The 20,701-nt window shown below is 43.3% G+C and overlaps 1 protein-coding gene across 1 annotated transcript in view; it reads right to left on the bottom strand.

Moving 5' to 3' along the window:
- Positions 1-10,915: 10,915 nt before the first annotated feature.
- LOC112252994 (heparan sulfate glucosamine 3-O-sulfotransferase 1-like) overlaps positions 10,916-20,701 on the bottom strand; it is an 80,746-nt gene continuing 70,960 nt past the window's right edge. Inside the window, exon 2 of the mRNA XM_024424837.2 lies at positions 10,916-14,720. Coding sequence (XP_024280605.1) covers positions 13,621-14,526 — 906 coding nt within the window. The 5' untranslated portion in view covers positions 14,527-14,720 and the 3' untranslated portion in view covers positions 10,916-13,620. The remainder of the gene's footprint in view (positions 14,721-20,701) is intronic.

Genomic DNA, 20,701 nt, shown 5'->3' with positions numbered 1-20,701 from the left:
ACTCACCTCTCCCTACTGTATTACCTCATGCTTCACCTTCCCATTCACAGAACCTTCTTCCAAGATATACACAAAGCAAACATTTTACTTCAGAATTATCAGTAAGATATGTGAATTCTAATAATCTAGCAAGCCAGTTAGTTAAACAGGCAAAAATAAGAACTAAATGTTATGCAAGGTAGATGTACATTTTCATGGGATAGCTACCATTTCTTTGTGGCTAGCTAGCCAGTTAGCCCTATTGACTTACTATGGACTTACCCAGTCGCTGAACCGTCTTCCAGCCAGGACAACAAAGCAAGATATACACAAAGCAACCGTTTTACTTCATAACTATCAGCTAGCTGTATGTGAATCATAACAATGTAGCTAACCAGACAATTTAACATGCAAAAATGACCTAAAACTGATATTATGCAAAATAGATGTCAATTCTTCGTTCTTCTTACAAATCTTTGTGGCTATCTGGCTAGCTAACAGTACTCGCAGCTAGCCCTATTGACTTATTATGGGCTTGCGATCTATAGTAGGCAGGTAAACATGCCAAAATAAACAGCATATTTTTATTAATGTATCAGAACAAAATATTGCAGTCAGGCAACAGATGTGTATAGGAAACATTTCGAAGTCGGAGTGTTTTTTCTCTCTTCAGCTCAAATAATGGGCACCTATGATTTTTTTTAATGTGGTTGCATCATATTTGTTTGCATACTTTCCGTTGAAGCTTGCATCGATGCATGCTTCAAAATATGAACAAAACGAGTACACATTCGAGAAGTGCCCTCCGTTTCACATACTTTGAATTGGACTTACAGTACCAGTCAAAAGTTGACATACTCAAAGGTTTTTCTTTATTTTTACTATTTTCTACATTGTAGAATAATAGTGAAGACATCAACAACTATGAAATAACACATATGCACACTCTTGGCATTCTCTCAACCAGATCTCCACACGCTATCAGTACACCCTTCCTGTTTGGAGTTCGCTCCGGTTATGTCCTAATGCAGATGTTGCTCCCAAAGTTTATGCCTGTCTTACAGGTCCCTGGCTTCTGAGCTGTTCCCCTTTCACACCTCCATTTCCTTTGCAACTGAGGTTGCATGGCCTTTGTCCGGTGTGCGCTTTACTTACATACACTACCATTCAAAAGTTTGGGGTCACTGTGAAATATCCTTGTTTTTTTAAAGAAAAGCACATTTTTTGTCCATTAAAATAACATCAAATTGATCAGAAATACAGTGTAGACATTGTTAATGCTGGAATATCTGGAATATCTACATTGGCGTACAGAGGCCCATTATCAACTCCTGTGTTCCAATGGCACAATGTGTTAACCAATCCAAGTTTATCACTTTTAAAGGCTAATTGATCATTAGAACATTGCAAAAAAGTTGTTAGCACAGCTGAAAACTGTTGTCCTGATTAAAGAAGCAATAAAACTGGCTTTATTTAGACTAGTTGAGTATCTGGAGTATAAGCCTTTGAGTTCGATTGCAAGCTCAAAATGGCCAGAAACAAAGTACTTTCTTCTGAAACTCGACAGTCTATTCTTGTTCTGAGAAATGAAGGTATTCCATGCAAGAAATTTCCAAGAAACTGAAGATCTTGTACAACGCTGTGTACCACTCCCTTCACACAACAGCGCAAACTGGCTATAACCAGAATAGGAAGAGTGGGAGGCCCTGGTGCACAACTGAGCAAGAGCCCATGAGCTCATGTTGGGCAACATTGAAGAGGGTGGCATTTTCTTAGCTAAAATGACCAAGATGCACCTCCAACAACATAAAAAACCTCACAATTCTACCCAAATACAATGAGAATTTCTCTCAACCAGTGACATATGGGCTTAAGTTGAACGCTGATGCCGTCCTGTGATAAGCAGTGCCCACCTCGTCAAAGGCACGGCCGCAAAAAAATACAGTATATACACACACAAAAGGTATGTGGACACCCCTTCAAATTAGTGGATTCATCTATTCCAGCCACACTTGTTGTTGACAGGTGTATACAATTAGAGGCACACAGCCATGAAATCTCCATAGACAAACATTAGCAGTAGAATGGCCTTAGTGAAGAGCTGAGTGACTTTCAACGTGGCACGGTCATAGGATGCCACCTTTCCAATAAGTCAGTTCGTCAAATTTCTGCCCTGCTAGAGCTGCCCCGGTGAACTGCGAGTGCTGTTATTGTGAAGTGGAAACTTCTAGGAGCAACAACAGCTTAGCCACAAAGTGGTAGGCCACACAACCTCACAGAATTGGACCGGTGTGTGCTGAAGTGCGTAGCGCATTAAAATCATCTGTCCTTGGTTACAAAGCTCACTCCCGAGTTCCATACTGCCTCTGGAAGCAACTTCAGCACAATAACTGTTCGTCGGGAGCTTCAATTAAATGGGTTTCCATGGCCAAGTAGTCGCACGCAAGCCTAAGATCACCATGCGCAATGCCAAGCGTTGGCTGGAGTGGTGTAAAGCTCGCCACCATTGAACTCTGGAGCAGTGGAAACACATTCTCTGGAGTGATGAATCATGTTTCACTATCTGGCAGTCCAACTGACAAATCAGGGTTTGGCAGATGCCAGGAAAACGCAACCTGGCTGAATGCATAGTGCCAACTGTAAAGTTTGGAGGAGGAATAATGTTTCTGTGCCTGTTTTTCATGGTTTGGGCTAGGCCCGTTATTTCCATTGAAGGGGAAAAACGCTACAGCATACAATGACATTCTAGATGATTCTGTGCTTGCAACTTTGTGGCAACAGTTTGGGGAAGGCCCTTTCCTGTTTCAGCATGACAATGCCCCCGTGGACAAAGCAAGGTCCATACAGAAATGGTTTGTCCAGGTCGGTGTGGAAGAACTAAACTGGCCTGCATAGAGCCCTGACCTCAACCCCATCGAACAGCTTTGGGATGAATTGGAACGCCGACTTTGAGCCAGGCCTAATAGCCCAGATCAGTGCCCGACTTCACGAATGCTCATGTAATGTATTTCGCTTGTCCATTCCCAGCGTGCCTTACAAGGGTGCTGTTGGAGAGACACATTGCTGCCACGATCCACCTGTTTTACAAACAGTGGGCCTAACGTGGATGGGAATTCAGGCAGACATGGTATGTAGGCAGACATGGTAGGCAACACCCCAGTAAGCACGCACTGAATGACGCCGACGTATTTTGGACATCTTTTTTTGGTACTGTCAGGACCAGCAGTTTTTTTTTTATGTAGTCCAGACTGTTCTGACATACTGCTCGTTCTGTGCATTATTTCCTGCCATGGCCAGCGAAGAGCCCAGATCTCAATCCCATTGAGCAAAGTCTGGGACCTGTTGGATCGGAGGGTGAAGGCTAGGGCCAGGGCCATTCCCCCCAGAAATGTCCAGGAACTTGCAGGTGCCTTGGTGGAATAGTGGGGTAACATCTCACAGCAAGAACCTGCAAATTTGGTGCAGTCCACGAGGAGGAGATGCACTGCAGTACTTAATGCAGCTGGTGGCCACACCAGATACTGACTGTTTCTTTTGATTTTGACCCCCCCCCCCTCCTCCTTTGTTCAGGGACACATTATTCCATTTCTGTTGGTCACGTCTGTGGAACTTGTTCAGTTTATGTTTGTTGTTGAATCGTATGTTCATAAATATTTCCACATGTTAAGTTTACTGAAAATAAATGCAGTTGACAGTGAGAGGACGGGATGTTTCTTTTTTTGCTGAGTTTAGTAACATCGACAGGGCTGTAGTGGAGCGGGTCGAGAGTTTCAAGTTCCTTGGTGTCCACATCACCAACGAACTATCATGGTCCAAACATACCAAGACAGTCGTGAAGAGGGCACGACAAAACCTTTTTCCTCTCAGGAGACACAGGATTTGGCATGGGTCCCCAGATCCTCAAAAGGTTCTACAACTGCACCATTGAGAGCAGCCTGACAGGTTGCATCACCGCCTGGTATGGCAACTGCTCGGCATCTGACCGTAAGGCGCTACAGAGGGTAGTGCGGATGGCCCAGTAAATCACTGGGAACAAGCAACCTATATAATAGGCAGTGTCAGAGGAAAGCCCATAAAATTCCAGTCACCCAAGTTATAGACTGTTTTCTCTGCTACTGCACGGCAAGCAGTACCGGAGCGCCATGTCTAGGACCAAAAGGCTCCTCAACAGCTTCTACCCCCAAGCCATAAGACTGCTGAACAATTAATAAAATCGCCACTGTACATTTTACATCGACCCCCCCATCATTTTGTACACTGCTGGTACTCACTGTTTATAATCTATACATAGTCACTTCACCCCCACCTACATGTACACATTACATCACCTAACCTGTACCCCCGCACACTGACTCGGTACCGGTGCCCCCTGTATATAGCCTCGGTATTATTATGCCTCGTTATTATTATGCCTCGTTATTGTTAATCCTATTGTGTCACTTTTTATTTGAGTCTACTTGGTAAATCTTTTCTTAACCAACAGTGCAGTTCAAGAAGAGTTAAGGGCTTGTAAGTAGGCATTTCACAGTAAAGTGTACACTTGTTGTATTTGGCACGTGAAAAATAAAATTAGATTTGATTGACATGGAGGTCATTCATTCACATGAAGGACACGGCACTATTAGACTTGTATCATGCATTTACAGTGTGGCGGTAGGTGTGCAAACAGCTTAGCTAGCAGTGAACGCTACCTTGCCGTTGATTCAATGGTAAGTACTATACATGCATCACAATTCAGGAACCTCTAATTACACTGGCGGTGGACAGTGGAAGGTATAGATTTATTTTAAACATCCAGTGCTAATTAATTTGCATCAATAACTTTTGTACCTTTTCATGTCACCCGGATTTACCAAGCATTTGCAACAGGTAAAAAGTTTAGAACAAAATTAAGAACAAAAAAAGTACATTTAAAAAGTTAGAATAAAGAATACTAGATTAAACATGTAAATATAGTTTCATGTTTAAGATTTGTTTAGGTGTTAAATCCCTTCCAAAAACCAGACACGTTCTATATCTGGACCTTAGTATTGAACGACTACAGACCTCGTACAGTAGCATTTTGCTGTGAGACATCACAAAAAAAATGGTCTGTTAAAAGTGATCTTCACACTCTGGAACCAGTATATTCCCTAAGTGTGACACAGCGAGTGTGTGTCTACAGTCAGAAATGGGGGTGCTGCGCCGGTGCTGGAAGGTCTGGAAGCATGTACACACGGCTGAGATGGCTCTGTGACCTGGACAGCACATCCCTGTAAGGAAGGATGGGGATTTTCTGGCAGGTGACCAGACACATGACACACACAGGATGGGGCAGGACTTGGCAATGGTCACATCCCTGTCACAGCCTCTTAACCTGCACATACTTATAAAGGTAGAAACCTCGAAAGAGCATGTCCAGACACATCGCCTCATGTTATTCTTGAAGGACCTATATGCCCCCTAGTGAATACAAAACAAAGGGTATTAACAGACCTGGGCCTGTCACGCTAAATAGTGTCCACTTGCCAAAATGTGTCCACCCCTGCATCACAATGGGATTAGATTAGCGTCCGTTGCTAGAATTTGGCAAATTCTGCCTGGGCTATGTAATGACAGAAAAAAATCTATAGTATTCGTTGCCATGTTCTGAGGTGCATGGAGACCGAGGCACATGCAGTCAAAAGACAACGGTAAAATGTATGCGATCAAAGTTACAGGTTATTTACGAGTTGTTTTAGCTTTCAATCTTACCGATTATTGTTGGATGAAGTACTAAACATGATCCATGCGTTGTTATTGATGTTTGGAAAAGTGGTCTTACCTCAACCTTCAAATCATCAAATCAAATTTTATTTGTCACATACACATGGTTAGCAGATGTTAATGCGAGTGTAGCGAAATGCTTGTGCTTCTAGTTCCGACAATGCAGTAATAACGAGCAAGTAATCTAACTAACAATTCCAAAAAAACTACTGTCTTATACACAGTGTAAGGGGATAAAGAATATGTACATAAGGATATATGAATGAGTGATGGTACAGAGCAGCATAGGCAAGATACAGTAGATGATATCGAGTACAGTATATACATATGAGATAAGTATGTAAACCAAGTGGCATAGTTAAAGTGGCTAGTGATACATGTATTACATAAGGATGTAGTCGATGATATAGAGTACAGTATCAACGTATGCATATGAGATGAACAATGTAGGGTAAGTAACATTATATAAGGTAGCATTGTTTAAAGTGGCTAGTGATATATTTACATAATTTCCCATCAATTCCCATGATTAAAGTGGCTGGAGTAGAGTCAGTGTCATTGACAGTGTGTTGGCAGTAGCCACTCAATGTTAGTGGTGGCTGTTTAACAGTCTGATGGCCTTGAGATAGAAGCTGTTTTTCAGTCTCTCGGTCCCAGCTTTGATGCACCTGTACTGACCTCGCCTTCTGGATGACAGCGGGGTGAACAGGCAGTGGCTCGGGTGGTTGATGTCCTTGATGATCTTTATGGCCTTCCTGTAGCATCGGGTGGTGTAGGTGTCCTGGAGGGCAGGTAGTTTGCCCCCGGTGATGCGTTGTGCAGACCTCACTACCCTCTGGAGAGCCTTACGGTTGAGGGCGGTGCAGTTGCCATACCAGGCGGTGATACAGCCCGCCAGGATGCTCTCGATTGTGCATCTGTAGAAGTTTGTGAGTGCTTTTGGTGACAAGCCGAATTTCTTCAGCCTCCTGAGGTTGAAGAGGCGCTGCTGCGCCTTCCTCACGATGCTGTCTGTGTGAGTGGACCAATTCAGTTTGTCTGTGATGTGTATGCCGAGGAACTTAAAACTTGCTACCCTCTCCACTACTGTTCCATCGATGTGGATGGGGGTGTTCCCTCTGCTGTTTCCTGAAGTCCACAATCATCTCCTTAGTTTTGTTGACGTTGAGTGTGAGGTTATTTTCCTGACACCACACTCCGAGGGCCCTCACCTCCTCCCTGTAGGCCGTCTCGTCGTTGTTGGTAATCAAGCCTACCACTGTTGTGTCGTCCGCAAACTTGATGATTGAGTTGGAGGCGTGCATGGCCACGCAGTCGTGTGTGAACAGGGAGTACAGGAGAGGGCTCAGAACGCACCCTTGTGGGGCCCCAGTGTTGAGGATCAGCGGGGAGGAGATGTTGTTGCCTACCCTCACCACCTGGGGGCGGCCCGTCAGGAAGTCCAGTACCCAGTTGCACAGGGCGGGGTCGAGACCCAGGGTCTCGAGCTTGATGACGAGCTTGGAGGGTACTATGGTGTTGAATGCCGAGCTGTAGTCAATGAACAGCATTCTCACATAGGTATTCCTCTTGTCCAGATGGGTTAGGGCAGTGTGCAGTGTGGTTGAGATTGCATCGTCTGTGGACCTATTTGGGCGGTAAGCAAATTGGAGTGGGTCAAGGGTGTCAGGTAGGGTGGAGGTGATATGGTCCTTGACTAGTCTCTCAAAGCACTTCATGATGACGGATGTGAGTGCTACGGGCGGTAGTCGTTTAGCTCAGTTACCTTAGCTTTCTTGGGAACAGGAACAATGGTGGCCCTCTTGAAGCATGTGGGAACAGCAGACTGGTATAGGGATTGATTGAATATGTCCGTAAACACACCGGCCAGCTGGTCTGCGCATGCTCTGAGGGCGCGGCTGGGGATGCCGTCTGGGCCTGCAGCCTTGCGAGGGTTAACACGTCTAAATGTCTTACTCACTTCGGCTGCAGTGAAGGAGAGACCGCATGTTTCCGTTGCAGGCCGTGTCAGTGGCACTGTATTGTCCTCAAAGCGGGCAAAAAGTTATTTAGTAGCCTGGGAGCAAGACATCCTGGTCCGTGACTGGGCTGGATTTCTTCCTGTAGTCCGTGATTGACTGTAGACCCTGCCACATGCCTCTTGTGTCTGAGCCGTTGAATTGAGATTCTACTTTGTCTCTGTACTGGCGCTTAGCTTGTTTGATAGCCTTGCGGAGGGAATAGCTGCACTGTTTGTATTCAGTCATGTTACCAGACACCTTGCCCTGATTAAAAGCAGTGGTTCGTGCCTTCAGTTTCACACGAATGCTGCCATCAATCCACGGTTTCTGGTTAGGGAATGTTTTAATCGTTGCTATGGGAACGACATCTTCAACGCACGTTCTAATGAACTCGCACACCGAATCAGCGTATTCGTCAATGTTGTTGTCTGACGCAATATGAAACATCTCCCAGTCCACGTGATGGAAGCAGTCTTGGAGTGTGGAGTCAGCTTGGTCGGACCAGCGTTGGACAGACCTCAGCGTGGGAGCTTCTTGTTTTAGTTTCTGTCTGTAGGCAGGGATCAACAAAATGGAGTCGTGGTCAGCTTTTCGAAAGGGGGCGGGGCAGGGCCTTATATGCGTCGCGGAAGTTAGAGTAACAATGATCCAGGGTCTTTCCACCCCTGGTTGCGCAATCGATATGCTGATAAAATTTAGGGAGTCTTGTTTTCAGATTAGCCTTGTTAAAATCCCCAGCTACAATGAATGCAGCCTCCGGATAAATCGTTTCCAGTTTGCAGAGAGTTAAATAAAGTTCGTTCAGAGCCATCGATGTGTCTGCTTGGGGGGGATATATACGGCTGTGATTATAATCGAAGAGAATTCTCTTGGTAGATAATGCAGTCTACATTTGATTGTGAGGAATTCTAAATCAGGTGAACAGAAGGATTTGAGTTCCTGTATGTTTCTTTCATCACACCATGTCACGTTGGCCATAAGGCATACGCCCCCGCCCGTCTTCTTACCAGAAAGATGTTTGTTTCTGTCGGCGCGATGCGTGGAGAAACCCGCTGGCTGCACCGTTTCAGATTGCGTCTCTCCAGTTAGCCATGTTTCCGTGAAGCAGAGAACGTTACAGTCTCTGATGTCCCTCTGGAATGCTACCCTTGCTCGGATTTCATCAACCTTGTTGTCAAGAGACTGGACATTGGCAAGAAGAATGCTAGGGAGTGGTGCACGATGTGCCCGTCTCCGGAGTCTGACCAGAAGACCGCTTCGTTTCCCTCTTTTTCTGAGTCGTTTTTTTTTTGGTCGCTGCATGTGATCCACTCCGTTACACTGGTTGTAAGGCAGAACACAGGATCCGCATCGCGAAAAACATATTCTTGGTCGTACTGATGGTGAGTTGACGCTGATCTTATATTCAGTAGTTCTTCTCGGCTGTATGTAATGAAACCTAAGATGACCTGGGGTACTAGTGTGAGAAATAACACGTAAAAAAACAAAAAACTGCATAGTTTCCTAGGAACGCGAAGCGAGGCGGCCATCTCTGTCGGCGCCGGATGTGATATAGGTAGTATGAGCATGCTGCAAACGTTGGATGCAAACACTACTGCGAGGTAAGACCACTTTTCCAAATCTCTTTATTTAGCTCGCTAACGAGCTACCATCTATTTTGTATTGTGTTATTTGTTTTTGTAGAAAATCAGTTGAGTTAAATAGCTAAGGCTCATTACTGTAATAAATTACTTTAGTAACACTACCATCTCCTCTAAAACAAAAGAGCATGCATCATTACACCTTATAACAGTCAAAACAGCTGACATAACTTGTCAATATTGTCATAACACTATCATGACACACATTCAGAAGTGTGACATTCGCATTATTTTATGACTGTTATGGCACCTACATAAGCACAACCATATAATTAGGAATTAGAATACTAGAATGGACATGAACCTTCTTATGGGATAAAGATCAGCCATTTTTGTCAGGGAGTTGGTCAAACCATGGTTTGCCCGTGCTGTGATAAGATCGTGTAAAATAATGAATTTGAGGAATTTATCTGCACTGTATGTTTGTTAGGCAGCAAGCTCCATACATTTTTCAAGTGAACTGCCAATATGCCAACATTCCACTCAAACAATGCAGTCAATCCACAGCCATACACTGGCTGAAATCAGTTGATGATTGACAGGACTTAAACAAGTTGTAAATGCAACAAGTTCTGATATCGTATCATATAATAGCACCTACAGCTTTACAAGAAAACACCTTGATATTTATGGTCTGTTTACACATATTTTAGAGGCCATTTATACAGAACGTGAATAAAACCTGTATAAACTATGTTTAGAATTATATGACAATATTTTAGGTTGACAATAATTATATTACACCATTTCTGATAAATCACATGCCTTTTATTTTCCTGCATAAGTCAAATCAGGATTCTGCCTCTACTGCCATTCATTCCAATTAGACTTGTTTGGATTTCTCTTCGACCAATGTGGCTGACATTTTTCACTTCATTCTGGAACTTTGAGGGTTTGTTGATGACATAGTTTGGGAGGTAGCCTAGTGGTTAGTGCGTTGGGCCAGTAACCGAAAGGTTGCTAGATCGAATCCCTGAGCTGACAAGTTAAAAATCTGTCGTTCTGCCCCTGAACAAGGTTGTTAACCCACTGTTCCTAGGCCGTCGCTGTAATTAAGAATTTGTTCTTTACTTAACTAGGCAAGTAAGTTAAGGTTAAATAAATGTAATAGGATCTCTATGGTCAAAACCCACATGAACACCACCCACTAAAAAAGGCTTCCGAAAAGGTGTTTCAGGAAACCGATCCACAAAGTTTCAACATCATTATGTAGATCATTTTATGAACATGAACACTGATTTCAAATTTGCACATTACATATTATAAATCAAAGGTAACATTTCTAAATCATACCGCATTTTGGGTAATTCCCCTAGCAACAGAGGTTGCTAGGTTACATCTTGGTTACAATTTTTACACAGATTCCATTCTCTATGCGTGCAGAAAGCAACATGTAGTAGGTGACAGTGATATATTTGTGGTTTTGGCTCTGTACACCAGCACTGTCATTTCAAATCCATTCTATTCTTATTGTAAATAAAAGTAGAATATGTTTCTAAATACTTCTACGTTTAATGTGGATTTTACCATGACTACGGATACTCCTGAATGAACTGTGAATAATGATGAGAGGAAGTTAGACGCACAAATATCATACACCCCAAAAATGCTAACCTCCCCTGTCATTGTAGTGGTGAGAAGTTAACATGTCTTGGGGGTATGATATTTGTGCGTCTAACTTTCTCATCATTATTCACGATTCATTCAGGACTATACGTAATCATGATCGCATCCACAGTAATATAGAGGTTTTTAGAAACATACTGGATTCTTCTTTAGAAAAAAAAAGTGACTCAAATGACACACTACATTATTTACCATGAGTTTCTATTAGGCACAAAATAATCTGAAACAACCAAAAGAGCAAATGCATCCAACAGACGTGAAGATTCACGTGTAGATTAACCTCATTGTGTAATTTCAAATCCAAAGTGACGTAGTACAGCGCCAAAACAACAAAACATTTTCACTGTCCAAATACTTGGAGCTCGCTGTATGTACCGGACGAATCCTGAAATAATACACGATAAGAAGCTATTGACACGTGCTAAATAGATTTTTCTCAGATGCTAGAACAGCGCTTTATGTAGCTGTCGGGAATGTTTTGAGCGCTGTGTTAGCTAGCAAAGTTGTGCTGTCTTTAGTTTGGCAAGCTATAGGCTAATTACATCTGCCAAAACATCTTCTATTAACTGAGAAAACCACTACAAAAGGTTCAAACATATTTCCTCGTTGAGGGGCTCATCTGGATCAATGAAAGACCGATAAAAAGGCAAGGACGAAAATCAAAACGCACAAATCGTTTTGTGTTCTGTACGTCAGTGTACGTCAAAAAGTAACCGACGTGCAACGTTGGAACGTTTATATTAACCATCGAAATTACAGCGCATTTTTAGGTGGTTTCGAAAACAGAAAGTAACCAAGGTGAAACTACCTCAAATGCGCTGTTATTTCGATGCTTAATATCATGACTTTGATTAAAGATTTTTTTAAATGTTAAACTTTTACAAGTTTGGAATCAGACAGTGTTACTGTTCATAACATTATCTACATAATGTTGTTTAAATTTCGCAGTTCCGTTTTTTGGGTCATGGAAAAACACAGTTTTGGTAGGTGGCCCTTGGACTATTGTGTCAGTCATCATCAGTCACAAAGAGGGTGTCTTGTCCTGCTCCCAAATACTTCTCCTGCATTCATCCCAATCATCAGCAACAGAGCATTGGGTAGGTACAATTCTGACACCAATGTGTGTGCAACTGCAATGGTAATAATATGGCTAATGGTTTGCCTTGAGTGGTGGGTTTTGACACCCTTATGTAGGTGTCATAACTAGCCATAAAATAACTCAATACATGTAACAGGTCTAAATGTAGGTGTCATGACAGTGTTATGACAAGTTATGTCAGCTCTTATGACATGGTTATGACATGGTTATTAGATGTTATGACACTATAATTAAAGTAAAGTGCTACCGCTGAGTTTATAGAGTATTCTGATAGCCTGTGCTAGATGGAGCCGTAGAACAAAAGTACGGTTGAATAAACTACTATGAGACATCAATAAAACATAATACAGTATCAGTAAATAGGATATGGTAAGACGGAGTGTGAAAACATTGCTTGTATCGAACTTCATATTTTAGTGTGGACAGACCAACACACCCCTACTGCTGGCAAGGGATAAAGCCGGCAGCATTGGTGTCTGTCCCCCCCAGGAGAACGGGAGCACTCTTTTAGCATCTGACAGAGCCACCAGACAGAAGGGAGATCACATAAGCACCAGTGGTCTCTCCAGACAGGCAGCCTTGGCTGCTGTTTAAAGCCTAATCAATGAGGAAACATGACCTGTGACAATCTGAAATGTGCCGATCTCTGTGGCATGGAATGGCAAGTGATCTGACAGAAAGGTTCTAAGAAAACACAAAGTGTCCATCCATAATAACCAGAGATAATCATGATGAAAATAGTAATGTGTTTCTCTGCTGTTTATGTTGAATAATCACACTTGTGAAACGGCATCTTACATACAGCACAACTCCTGTGAGAACTGCTACAGTAAGCATATGATTTACTGGCTGCTTCTACAGCCTAATCAAACCGTTGAACACTGAACAGTGGGAAAATACAGGAAGAGCTCTTTGACTTCAGCTTGCTGACTCTTGTGATTCGGCCCCTTTTGCTGCAGGCACTACCTTCAACGTCCAAATCCATTAGTGATTTCTGTACTACTAAAGCGGCGCTCGAGGGAAACCATTTCCCTGCATTAATGTCCTTCTTCCACCGCAGCGAATCAAACTCTTAGCCTAATGCCTCAGTCTACCTTAGCATGCTCTCTAAATAACTCAGGTTAGGAGCTGGAGAGCAGCACAAAGAACCAAGGTAGAAAAAGATCCCATTCCAGCGTTACATTTTTAAAGCAAAACAATTTATTATCAAGTACAGTAATATCAAACAAAAGTTAAAATCAGGTTCACAAATGAGTTTTTCCACAATCCGCATCGCTTCACTTTTGGCAGGTACAGTACAGAGAATGACTTCAATCTTGGGGATTTTTCCATGTTAGTTTGTAAGTTCTTGCTTTGTAAATGTGGAACTGCTCTGCTGACACCAGAGCAGAGTAAAAGGCGATTGACAGGGGTGTTTGGGTGTCAGAGTTCGTAAAGTGCTTCTCCCCCTATAACACTGGTCATTCAGTCCTTGAACAGTCATATGTGGGCCAGGGAGAACTAGTCCTCATAGGTAGAGGGGTGAACTGCCTTACTGCCAGTCAAAGGAGCGCTTCACCAGCCGGTAGAAGTTATGGTTGTGCTCCCGGAGGTAGGAGCGTAGCTGCTGCAGCACGGTACCATTGACGGCAGGGTGGGGACGCCCTTTGGACTCGTGCAGGCAGCGCTCTCGCCCTTCACTCCGGATGCAGTAGAACCCCTTGGTCTGGTTGAAGTAGAAGTTGGAGGACATTATCCTGGGGGGCAGGTTGAGAAAACGCTCCACCTTCTGTAGCTCAGGTAACGGGTCCCGGATCAAAGTATCCCCATCCACGATGTGGATCTGCTCTAGGGGGAAATAGCGCAACCAGTTGCTCATGTGCATGTCGTAGAGGCTCCGCTGGATGGCCTTATAGCGGGTATTGAGGGCTCCGCTGCGCACCAGCAGGTTCTCAATGGCCTGCACTGGCTTGTGGTTCTCCAGGCGGTTGAAGTAGACCTGGGTGTAGTCTGAGATGACACGTTCAGTTGGGTCCCGCAAGATCAGCAGCAGCTTGATGGAGGAGTTCATGGCACGGATGCGTTTTGGCGCCAAGGCAGAGGTGAAGTAGCCTGGTGTCTTCTCAACTGTGATCTGGTGTGGGTAGGAATATGGCATCAGCTCACGGTACCAGTCAAATCCCTTAGCGTAGTTCTCGTCCCAGTCAAAAAAGTGTACCTCTGTGGCAGCGGCAGCGACCTCAGGGTGGATGTCTAGCATTTCCAGCAGGGCTCGTGTGCCGCCTTTACGCACCCCAATGATGATGCTGTGGGGGGCACATTTACTAGTCCCCAGGGGTGGAGACAGAGTGTCATTAGCTGTGAATCCAGGGCCTAGATCCAAACTCTGAACAAAATCTGGTGGGGCAGCATATGCTTGGAGAACCAGGAGGAGCACTGCTACCAGCAAGCAGGCCATGGTGAGGGAGGGTGATGAGAAGATGGTCAGAGAGGGAGGAGATCAGAGAGGGATGTCCTGTTGTTTAGCTGTGGATCAGAGCCATCTCTCGGAGATCAAAAGATGACAGGAAAGGAGAAGGGAGCGGTTTTCGTCTGCCATTGAACATCAGAAGAAGGATGAGGAGGAGAAACCACAGCCAGTCCGAAGCACATCTGGAGAGACAGAAGACAAGAAGAAAAGAAATGGACTTAGATTTGCCCATCTGAATAGCTAACATAGGCCCAAAGCACGTTCTTATTTTATCTGACAAAGCTTTCTAGTAATTCATAGAATGTATGTCTGACTCAAGTGTTTCGTCTCCTTCGGTTGTCATTATTCGTCTCTCATTTTGTCCTTCTATCTCCCTCTCAGATCTCTCCTTCCCATATGAAGAATCACTTACGTTTAATTCTATGCTGTAATTTCACAGGAATATACTTTTTTTTGCTCATTACAAAATGTGTGCCAGATATGTGAGAGCGGGCCAAAACAGAGGTCACACTACTTCATCTTGTTTTACCGGGTCATAATCCTCACTCAAATCAATACAGTTAACATCCACCCTGGAACATTTCAATCCAAAACAGCAGAGGTATGTTTTAAGGACACAGTGTGGCTGTAGAAATAAGAGGAGTTTTCCGTTCTGGATAACTTAGATTTCCATTACACGTGAAGCAAGATCAAAAGCAAGGCCAAGTGAAGGACGTTATGTATTGGGACAAAGTAGCCTTAGTGGGTTTCCGTAGCCTTAGTTCTAACGCTAAGTACCATGGGCATTGAAGTGGGCTGTTGAGAGTAGACTTCCTGAAGTAATGTAAGATGCACAACTCCAGTACATACCCTCGTTGCATCTAAAACGATTTCTCCATCCCCATTCCCGCATGAGTCTAAAGTTAATCTGAAGAGTCAATATACAAAAGGTAGGACTAGGATTTAAAATACTGGATATACTGAACAGTTGAATCCTTCTGACCTTAAGTCATCTCAAATAGTTAAGAGGAAAACATTTCTCCATGACAGTCAAAATAACTGCTCTGCTGCATAAACATCCAACAAAAACCAAAAAGGTCAAGGTAAGGCTCTATAAATATGACTTTATTATTTCCACTTTGCTGTTTCCCAATATTAAATCAACCACTACCATGATTGAATAAACAGAAAGCTATTGCTAAGGAACAACAGTAGTCACAGCTCACTCTGGATGAAGCCTCCCACTCCCTAAACAGCAGAGGACAAATCTGTTCCCCACTTCCCAGAGGGTTGTCTGTTCCCACGGTGCCACTACCAGCCTCCCCCGCTCTCTAATCAGGTCTTCCCATTGCGACTGAAGGGAGTGATACCTGGACCGCCATAAAGCTCTAATCTCTGGCCAGGGGGTCCAGGGGGCTGTGGATGTTAAGTATGGGGCTAAGGATGGGGATAGAGGGGCTAGGTAGCTGTGGGTATGGGAATAAGGCTGGGGGCTCGGCCAAGATGTGGAGTTGAGGGCTTGGTATAAGGTCTGGGGCTGGGGTCAAGTATGAGGGCTGGGGCATGGACTAGGTATGGGGGCTAGGGCTATAGGGGATGCAGCCCTGGGGGCTGGACCATACCAGAAGCACTGTGGATAAAGAAAAGGTGCTCTACTGTGAATGTCTGCGCAGGGAGCCACTTACGCGCTGTGACAGGCACTCCTGCCTGTCAGCGCTTCCATGGCAGAGAGCTGCCAAGTCCAATGCTAACAGCTAGGCAGCCAGGCGACCTTCCTGTCTTATCCAATTCCCCTCACTCCCTCAGCACACCGCCACCTGGAATGAGCCATTGTTTCACATCCCGCTGAGCCGCATTGCTTTATTCAAAGGTTTGATGCATATCTTCAGGTTTTCATTCATCACACAGCCAGCCCGGCACAGTATCTCAGCATCTGGCAGAGCCTTTAACTAAAAATATTGGACTATTGGAGATAGAAACGGAATACCGACAGATTACAGACAAGAGACTGGCAATATATTTAGTCCAGAACTAAGTAAGAGGTCACATTGCAGTTGGCTGAATAAAACAAGATATTGAATACACTTACCATTTTTTATTTTTTTATTTTTACAAAGACATGAAATCAGAATGCCCATTAACACCTGCATGCTTTACATCTGCAATCATTTAGCTATGCCTACCTACGACTATCACAATCGTGGCGCTGCGCTGATCTTCTGTGATGACATTTTACAGTTTGTCAGTGGCTGCAGAGACTGTGGCTTATTACCTCATAGCATTATCACGGAGAGCCTGAGCCAGTGTAGCTCATGGTTCGACCAGATTATTCATCATCCTAGGAGGCACAGAGGGAGAAGCCACAGATTTCCTGTTCCACAGGAACCCAACTCCCACTAATTACAGCCAGCTATATCTAACGCATGGTCTAGAATAGATCCCGACCGATATGTGATTTTGGGGTTCAATACCAATTTTAGGGAGTCAAAAGTCACCTCTATTTTTACATAAATTGAGCTCCAAATGATTAAAATACATATACATGATTAGGCCCGGCTCACAGTCAGCGTTCCAGTACATCCCAAAGGTGTTGAGGTCAGGGCTCTGCAGGCCAGTCAAGTTCTTCCACACCATTTCTGTATGGACCTCTGTGCACAGGGGCACTGCCAAGCTGAAACAGGAAAGGGCCTTCCCCAAACTGTTGCCACCAAGTTGGAAGCACAGAACCGTCTAGAATGTCACTAATTTGAAGGGGTGTCCACATACTTTTGCATGTACAGTATAGTGTACTCTAAATGATGATTTCAATAATATCATTATTTAAAACATTTTATTTGTGGTTTACAGGATATACACCAAAAATAAACTACATCCTCTATAAATATGACAGTTCAAGTTTAGTGCACCTTCTTAGGTACAACTTAAAGATGTGTCTTTCTGTGGTAGTGGATAAGAAATATCCAAAAGTCTTTGTGCTAAACCACCACAAGGGTTGGTTGGCTGAATGAATTAAACTTTGTCTCAAAGTAAATCTGCACTGCTCACAAATAAGCATAAGCATTGAAATGCAGTAACATGGCGTTCATAACAGGTGTCAGCATTTGCCTTGAGTAGATCTCCTACAGTTTTCAAAACAGCCAAAGGTCATGTAAACACAGTGGCGTGTATTCACATGAATGCCAAGGGAAGCCAGGCTTCTCCAAAAAAATTGACCAAGAAAAACAAAAGAAACATACAAAATAATGTATTTCGTCTATCTGTGTTTCATACATTTCATTCAATTTGCAAGAGGCTGAATGTACCCCACTGGAGAAAGCATCCAGGCTAACGAAACAACACCCCTCTGTCTCAGTATGTGTAGCATATGTATCTGATGCTGTCTGGCCAAAAAGAGTATGACATTGTTGCCGTCCATAGCATTGAATTCAAGGGAAGCCAGCGAGCATTTGACCTCCCTTGATAAAAAAATAAAATAAAATAACAGCCAATCAGCGTTGGGGCAAACAGAGTGTGAATTCAGCTGTGAATGGTCCTGGCGCACAAAAAAAAAGAAACTGTCAAGGGAAGCCAGTTTGGATTCAGACCAATGACATATCAGAAGTCAAATGTCATTAACAGAAAAAAACGTGAATTGTTGCATCTCGTTGTGTCTTTGTCCACCGGTGGCTAGCTAGAAAAAAATTGTCCCTTTCCTAAATTTGGCATGGATGGAGATACGGATTTGGACTTGTGGTTCTACTTAATTCTCCGTACTTGAACTTATGTTGATTGGACTAAATTGTTTTTGGTATCTTTTATTTGTCACTGTATGAGACTAAGCAATAGTTGTTTAGTAGTCTGAAAGTGTTGGAAACATTACCTTACTTGACCTCCAGCATGGTCAAGCAACTGTTTGTTACATGCAAAATGTTTTGTGGACTTCACCAGACAGATGTTTCTCTCCAGTTTTGTAATGAAACACATGTGTGGTTGAATTTATTCTGCCACTGTGTCTTCTTATTGTCTCCACCTTAGGCCTGTATATCACGGTGTCAAGGCATATGAACAAATAGCTTGTACTATGGCTTTTTTATGGCTTGGCTTCCCCAGTGATTTTACCCATGCTCCGCCACTGTGTAAACTGTGTAAACAAAGACTTTATGGCAACCTTGCAATGAGAGGGTCAGTGCGATGCGGGATCCTTGGGATGAACCAGAAACCCTTACCCTAAACTCTAAACTTAACGCCTACACTAAACTTAACCCTTACCTAACCTTAACTATTTTAAAAAGTAAACTTAAAATGGGGTAACGTTACGAACGTCCCAAGGATTCCACATAGCACAGACCATGAGAGTATGCTATGACAAGCTAGCGGTTCATTACGACAATGTTTTCTTACAGAACCCATATTTACTGTACATTACACTGTTATTCAACACAAAATGTATTGGCTATACATTTTAACTTCAAATGAAGTGTTGATGACTGAAAATATTTATGCAGGCAAATGCTTGCCACACTCCTTTAAGTCACATGTTCTAATTATGCTAGCTAATTTCCGCCCAACATCGGAATAACTTCGGACACTCTAGCAGTTAGAGGTTTAAATCATTTATGCATGTTAGGTTTTGAAAAAAGTTATATATATATATACACATTTTGTGGGAAACGCTGTATATTGTCAAATTCGACTGCATGACAGACCACACATTTAATATCCAACTTTTTACCTCTGAAATATATTTTTTCTAAACCGCTTATCAAAAAGCTGATAGTAGTATTTCCACTGAAATGTCAAAACATGCTAATTGCTAACCCGTTGATGGCTTGATCACAAGATAACACTGTTGAAAGTAATATATTTCTTAAATATGCCGATAATATTAGGTGCAATGCTAGCTAGCTACTTGTCTCATCCTGAATGCAAGCACATGGCCTCAATAATAGATCTGCGCCAACTGCTTTTTGCAGATTGCATATTTTGGAACAAACTAAATAAGCACACTAGCTATATGTCCAAACAGTGCTCTTTTTGTATCATGGTCGAGTGTTCACTTTGGCGCCAGTTCAGTGTTGGCACATAAGGAGCACAGATTGCTAGCTAGCGAAGCTAACTACCTTGCTGGCTAGCTAGCCAGTTAACGTTAACTAAGTGAGAATGTGATGAGGACAGGGCTGCTTGCTTGGTGAAGTGTACTTTTCACTATTTACTTAATGGCTGTGGCAAGCTACTCACCGTCAAACCACCATGCCTAATCTCTCTCACGCTGTGACCTAGTGCTGAATGATGTTCAATGAGCAGCTCGTAGAGCGCCATTTTCGGGCAACCATTGAAAATGTCAAAAAATTACCGCAAATGAGCAAACATTTGTTTATTCTATGTATATTGGTGCTTTTTCTGTGGAATAAAGCGGGATACAAATATGTCTCATTCATATTATGAATGAACCAACACAAAAACATCCTATGGCGTTCTGCATTAGCATCAAACAGCCCCCGTGATATGCAGCTGTTCAGGGAAGCTAGAAACCATTATACACAGGCAGTTAGAAAAGCCAAGGCTAGCTTTTTCAAGCAGAAATTTGCTTCCTGCAACACTAACTCAAAAAAGTTCTGGGACACTGTAAAGTCCATGGAGAATAAGAACACCTCCTCCCAGCTGCCCACTGCACTGAAGATAGGAAACACTGTCACCACTGATAAATCCACCATAATTGAGAATTTCAAAAGCATTTTTCTACGGCTGGCCATGCTTTCCACCTGGCTACTCCTACCCCAGTCAACAGCACTGCACCCCCAACAGCAACTCGCCCAAGCCTTCCCCATTTCTCCTTCTCCCAAATCCATTCAGCTGATGTTCTGAAAGAGCTGCAAAATCTGGACCCCTACAAATCAGCCGGGCTAGACAATCTGGACCCTTTCTTTCTAAAATTATCTGCCGAAATTGTTGCCACCCCTATTACTAGCCTATTCAACCTCTCTTTCGTGTCGTCTGAGATTCCCAAAGATTGGAAAGCAGCTGTAGTCATCCCCCTCTTCAAAGGGGGGGACACTCTTGACCCAAACTGCTACCGACCTATATCTATCCTACTGTGCCTTTCTAAGGTCTTCGAAAGCCAAGTCAACAAACAGATTACCGACCATTTCAAATCTCACCATACCTTCTCTGCTATGCAATCTGGTTTCAGAGCTGGTCATGGGTG

This window comes from Oncorhynchus tshawytscha, linkage group LG01 (assembly GCF_018296145.1).
Source record: "Oncorhynchus tshawytscha isolate Ot180627B linkage group LG01, Otsh_v2.0, whole genome shotgun sequence".
NCBI lineage: Eukaryota > Metazoa > Chordata > Actinopteri > Salmoniformes > Salmonidae > Oncorhynchus > Oncorhynchus tshawytscha.
Note: the sequence above shows the minus strand (reverse complement) of the source record. Positions and strands in the feature narration are given on the sequence as shown.